General features: G+C 28.4%; 1 protein-coding gene across 1 annotated transcript; it reads right to left on the bottom strand.

Moving 5' to 3' along the window:
• Positions 1–1,590: 1,590 nt before the first annotated feature.
• LOC114177363 (NAC domain-containing protein 26-like) lies at positions 1,591–4,329 on the bottom strand. Its single transcript, XM_028062673.2, has 3 exons — positions 3,730–4,329; positions 3,016–3,281; positions 1,591–2,373 (listed from the first exon to the last, which is right to left on the bottom strand). Exons 1-3 carry the CDS (start codon positions 3,881–3,883, stop codon positions 1,861–1,863), a joined length of 933 nt encoding a protein of 310 aa, XP_027918474.2. The 5' UTR covers positions 3,884–4,329; the 3' UTR covers positions 1,591–1,860.
• Positions 4,330–6,387: the final 2,058 nt, after the last annotated feature.

A 6,387-nucleotide genomic window follows, 5' to 3' on the forward strand; every position in this document is an offset into this window, starting at 1 on the left:
TGTGATTTGCCACATCATAGATTTAATATTCAAAATGTAATTTTTTTTATAAGAAGTGTAAACCTTCATAATTTTCTTTTTTTACAAAGTGCTAAACTTTTTCTGCATTTTTTTATATATTGAAAATCTTCTTTTACAATGTGTTTATAAACAAAATTGCAAATCTTCTTGACATAATTTTAATTTGCAAATCTTACAATGATACATAAATATCTAAACTTCTAATACACTCACAAGATTTATTAATTTGTAGTAAAAAAATTAAAAAATAATTCTTTATTTTTTTATCAATGAATAACACAAAAATAATGAGATGTAATGAGGGCTAGAGTGATAAAATATTAATTCGTGTTATTTTTGGATGTTAATAATAATAGTAATAATATACTTTTAATTGTATTACATTTTTTTCACTTTACTTTTCTGAAGTAACTATTTTTTATGATTTTATTTTTCTGTGGTAACTTAACATCCCTACAAAACAGTGAAAAAGTTGATTTGGTTGAATGGAGAAAAAAAGTGCTTAGAAGAATAAATGAAAAATTTGTATTTGACTTAGGTGATATATAACATTTTATATAATATATTTAAAAATAATTTTTTTAAACATAAAATTTAAAATTATTTGATATAAATAATATTTTTACAAGTATAAACTAAAATTGAAAATATAATAAAAATTTAATAAAAAAAATTTATATTTAAAATAAATTAATTTACAAATATAAAAAATTTAAAATGATTAAATTTATTTTATTTATTATTTTAATTATTTATCTTGTTATATTATAACACGTAGTAATTAGAAACTATTGTATTTTATTTATTATTTTAATGTTTTAATTTTAATTATCTATTTCTATAATATAAAAACATATATTAATAAATTTAATAATATAGTTATTAAAAATTATTGTTTTTTATAATCTAACCAATTATATAATCATATATAATAATAATAAATATTACCAACATAATTAACCGTAATATTAATATAATTTATTATGTGCTAAATATTTTATTATTAATTATGATTTTTTTTTCACAACTCTTTTTCATCGAAATTATTATAATGAAAAGTATGTTGCTTAAAATTCTTTTACTATCTTATCTTTAGACTTTTAATTACTAATTAGAATTAAATAATCATTAATTACTCATTTACTTTCCTATCAAATCTCACACATCACATTAAATTAATTTAGCTTTGTTTCAAAGTAAAGTAATGTAGTATACAGAAAATTACAATTACATATATTTGTACAAAATTCATGTCTCAATGATAGGTATTATTGTGTTCTCTTTTTCATTTCAATTTTTTTTTATCTTTCTTGTTCTAACTAAATCTTTAAGCTTTCTTGTATAAGAAATCTAAAAAAATTATTTTCTCGCCTCCACCATTTTATATTTGAATATTGGTTTTACGTGTGAATAAAAAAAATTGTCATCTTATACAAAGTTTTATTCTCTATTATATGTGCTATCTCTTCATATGTGTATGATTATAGAAAGTTTCATTATTTCAACAAGAGAGTAAAATGAATATAACTGTTCAGACACATATATATAATCTAGCTTTTCAATTTAAAAATAATAATTAACTAAACTTTGGATATTAGTGGAAACTATATAGTACAGTCTTGGATGCAACTGTTCTGCAAGGATTCCTAACATTTTTTTCCTTCACCACTGAGAAGGCCAATAAACTTTGAGAGATTACAACAATGCATAACATCAAGAGTTGAGTCTGGATTAACAACGTTTAAGAAAGTGATTCCATTATTCAACTTAGAAATGGAACCATTTTCATCTACAGCACAATAATTCACAAGCTAGGTTTACATGATTTACAGAGACACTTCACCAAATGGAGTCCATATTGAATGGTTGCTCCTGCAGTTCTAAGGCTGTGGAAGAAGCTGAGACACTGAGATTTGGAGTGAGATTATCATTATGAGTTCCAATATTATTGTGATGAGGAAATGTTTGAGGAACGTAGGTTGCAAAGTGATCACTGGTTGCAGCTTCTCTCTGTTGATAAGAATTCCTAAGCTGCAATGCCCTGAGAAGCAATGAATTCACAGAAAGGTTTGGATTCAGCAACAACCCAGAAGGCCATGGAAGAGATGGAAGCTCAGTTGCAGAAGGCCAATTCATGGCCAAGTTCATGTTTGTGCTCACATTGCTGGGATCACCACTGTTGTAAATTTGTGCTGCAACACTTGATGAATTTGCAATGCTATTCAGATTTGGTAGGTCTGCATCACCAAATTCATTCACCATTGAATCTTCAGATGGTTGAGAAGATGATGTCTGCTGTGGTTTCTTTGGTGCTGAGCTCTTCTGGAAGACTCTGCAAATCACCCATTCTTCCTGCAAAAGTTAACAAAATCATGCAAAACTCAATGCGTGTTTGGTTTTAAGTCAAAATAATGTAGAATTGGTTAAAATAGATGTTTGGTTTGTTATTGATACATTTATTTAATGATGTTTAAAAGCTGATTATGTTGCTGTAAAAGATATATATGTGTTGAATATTCAAAATAAGTTTTTGTATACACAAATGCCACATTTTTCAAACTCAGTTATTGCATGTGCTTTCTTGACGCACACATGCATATTTCAAGAAAATGGTATACCCTTGATGCATCTAATCTAATTTACGTAATAAATTTAAGAGTGTTTGATTTTTCATTTTGCAATATATGTCTTATGAACTCGCATAATGATTTTTTTTTTCTCTTTAGTAGCTATCCTTAAAGAAAAAACTTTTCAATTAATATCCTTAAAGAAAAACGTTTAATTAATAATTATTTTTCTCTGTCTACATTAAGTATAATAAGATATTTGAACATTATTGGTAATTAAATTATCGAAAACTTTCAACACCAATAATTTTATATTTTACTTTGTATTTATATTATGAATGAAACATTCTGCTATGAATTAAATGAATATTTTTGAAAATTGATGTCTTGATATTTGTTGATAGTATATGTGAATTGATTTACTTACCTTAGAAGATCTATAGGGTTGCTTGTTTTGAAGTCTATATTCATGCATAACCCAGTTACTTTTCTCACCCCTTGGAGCTCTACCCATGTAAAACACCAGAGTTTTCTTCATCCCTATCAGAACTCCACCACCAAATATCTCCTTATCTTTTCCGGTGGTTTTCCAATACCCTGATTCTGTGGCTCGGTTCGTTCGAAGCCCCGTTGGATATTTCCGATCTTTCAGACTGAAGAAATACCATTCCTTCTCCCCCATCGAAGCCTTACCTATTTCATATCACAACCATCAAATTTCTCACTTATTCATATACATGCATGCACCTCAAAACTAATGTTCAACAGCAGAAGACAACACAGAAAAATTCGGAAAAATGGTGATAAAACTACGTATTTACATATGATGAAGAAGGAAGAAAGCAAAAGGGTTGTCAAATTTACTTGAATAACGTACAAATGAGGAAATTGGTCTGAAGAATACCAAGTTCGTTCACTCATTTAATTAAGCTTCTGATGATGAAAATTTATACACAGAAAGGTATCGGTTAAATCAATATTGCTCATTGTATTTTCTGTGATCTTTTGACTTTGTAAAATATCTTGCAAATAAGTTGTAACCGTAAATCAAAGGACATGTATAAGCTCTTGCAAGATATAAAATAACCAAACCATATTAATAAAGAGAGAGATGATGATGAGGAAAGAACAGTAAAAGTACCTGGGAGGTCCCAAGGTTCAGATTTATTGAGATCAACAACTGCGACAACCTTGGATGTGAAGCTAACATCAGACACTTTCCTTAATAAATAATATGTTATGAGTTCTTCATCTGTAGGATGGAACCTGAACCCAGGAGGTAGCTTTTCTTCCATGTTCTTAATTGCGAGCCCAATTAATTAACCACCTCCTAATGGATGGATTCCTTCGACACTCAAAAAGTTAACAACTTCTTCGCAACCAGTACGGAAAATAGATCATCAAAATTTTCATAACCTCTTTTTCATATCATCACCAAGAACACACTCTTATAAATGGCTTCTCCACTTTTCACAACTTGCATCCACACATAGTTTTCATATTATTTTTAATAAATACATGCACATCTAACTCTTTGACAAACATGAACTCTCCCAAAACCATATGTTGTTTTTTTCTTCCTGTATATTAATTTTAAATAACTATATATCAAGCTTCGGTTACGTATATCGTGGATTCCAATACTACCACTTTGTTTTACGCGTATTTACTAACTCGAACCAAGAGTAAAAATAGTGGAATATCATGCGTTGTGTTATAGTCAATAATCCACCCAAAAAAACAAAAAAGTGTCATAATCAAGTAATGTGTGTGAAGGGATGGGAAAATGTGTAGTATTTATTAGGAAGGCTAGTTGCAATTATTTGTGCACGAGGGGGTTGAGTCTATGTTACACCCTAATTGGGATATAGATTTTCTTCTACTATGATCCTCTTCAACTACCTTCACCCATTTCTACCCACCAAAACCTTTGCCAAACTTCTCATATAGTCCAATCACAACGTGTGCTTAATTCAAACCACATTCTCTCTCATTCTAGATGCTATACCTACATATATATGTATCAAACAGTGCCCAATACCTACCGTTATTACTCTAAATTCTAACAAAATTACTCTTATTGTACGCAAATTAAATCATCTTCTTTAACCAAAACCAAGTTTCATGTGTATAAAATGTTAGGTTTATAGAGGAGAGAGTTTCACTAAAGAGAACAAACACCAATAAAATCTGAGTCCAACTATATAAGACATTGACACCATTCTCAACCTAAAACTTTAAGGCAATGGATTTATGAGTTTGTATTCTTATATAGTGCTCTACTTTCTCATTTCTAATCAATATAAAACTTAAACTTCCACTTACATTCCTACCATAATACTACCTCTTACATTGATTAATCGGTATTAGGAAGTGGTGTTTATGTGAACTATTCACATACAATTATTATTTATTTTGGTTATGTTTACGTCGACTAATATTACTACGAGTGGTTAAAATGGTCACCAACCTTTGGCTTGTAGGGTAAACGTTTCCGTTGGACCTTTTCAATCGTATTTCATGGCTAATCTTCAAACCATCCCAAATTTCAATCCTACCCAAAACTTTGCGAATCCCTCATTTTCTGCATTTTTTTTTATGAACATGAGGATTCTAGAACCACGCACATTATTCATCTACACTTTCATGTTGTTTTACTCGCTTTCTCATTCGTTATACATAGGAATGGGAACAAACAACCGATCTAAGGGAACACAAGCTCATTGTCCTAATTAAGTCAAATAATTACACAATGAATGTTATTCTTCCCAACTTCGTGTGTCTCACTTCACACTTTTCTCTCTTAAATTACAATAATCGGGGTTAAAGTTTACGAGAATAAAATTATCTGAACTAATTACCATCATACTCTTTTTTTTTTTTTAGTTTCTACCAAAAGTGGCCTATATATACGTCGATAGTAGTAATCACTAATACTTTATTCGTACTTTCTTTACAAGTCATTCAATACAATAATTTTTAACTCAAACATACAAACAATAGTATCATTTCTAATTTTTTTAAATATAACTTTTAAGTCTAACTTAATATTATAAAATGATATGCAAATTTTTCTCATTCTATATACCAAAGATATACATTTTAAGTATAAAACTAATTATTAAAAATATTATGATAACTATGAAATTTCGATGACAATGATACATTAGGTCTAACAAATAAAAAAATTTATTATAATAAATTTTGAATAACTTGATATCATATTTAAAAAATAAATTTTAAATTTAACTTAACGGTTAAACGGTATAAATTTGTATATAATTATCTCCTTCTGAAGTGTCATGGTAGAGCTGTGGAAGCAGTAATGCGATAGTTGAGTTGTAGTTCTTGATGAATGAATTGTTTAGCTTAATTATGACAAAGAAATATGATTAATTCAATTTGATATATTAGAATTAGGGTTTTTAATTGTAATTACTTTGTGGAGACTGCAGCAGCAAGGCAGAGAAGACCGCCATCACGATTTGATGTTAAGATCCGGAATGATCTTAATGACACAACAATTTTCAGTTGCAACCATTGTTATAAAATTTATCTTTACACTTTTTTTCTTTTATCAGTTAACCAACCAAACCCTATATTCAGGTTGAATAATATTATGACAAAAATAACCTTTTCTCCCCTTCATTTAACTTTTAACTAACCGTGTTATTTGGGATTTGGACTTTTCTAGTAGATTTTTTTTGTGTTATTTATTTATTATGCCTTCAAAACTATATTGATGGTGACTGATTTTAAAATATATTAAAAATATTTTTAAAGTATTAATATAATATAT

The sequence above is a fragment of the Vigna unguiculata genome, chromosome 3 (genome assembly GCF_037176805.1).
Source record: "Vigna unguiculata cultivar grain cowpea cultivar isolate G323 ecotype 2 chromosome 3, ASM3717680v1, whole genome shotgun sequence".
NCBI classification, from domain to species: Eukaryota; Viridiplantae; Streptophyta; class Magnoliopsida; order Fabales; family Fabaceae; genus Vigna; species Vigna unguiculata.

Coding starts and splice junctions, on each gene's coding strand:
- LOC114177363 (XM_028062673.2), bottom strand. CDS start 3,883: ATGGAAGAAAAGCTACCTCCTGGGTTCAGGTTCCATCCTACAGATGAA. Junction 3,282..3,729: donor TGAACCTTGGGACCTCCCAG/GTACTTTTACTG, acceptor GATATGAAATAG/GTAAGGCTTCGATGGGGGAG. Junction 2,374..3,015: donor AACCCTATAGATCTTCTAAG/GTAAGTAAATCA, acceptor TAACTTTTGCAG/GAAGAATGGGTGATTTGCAG.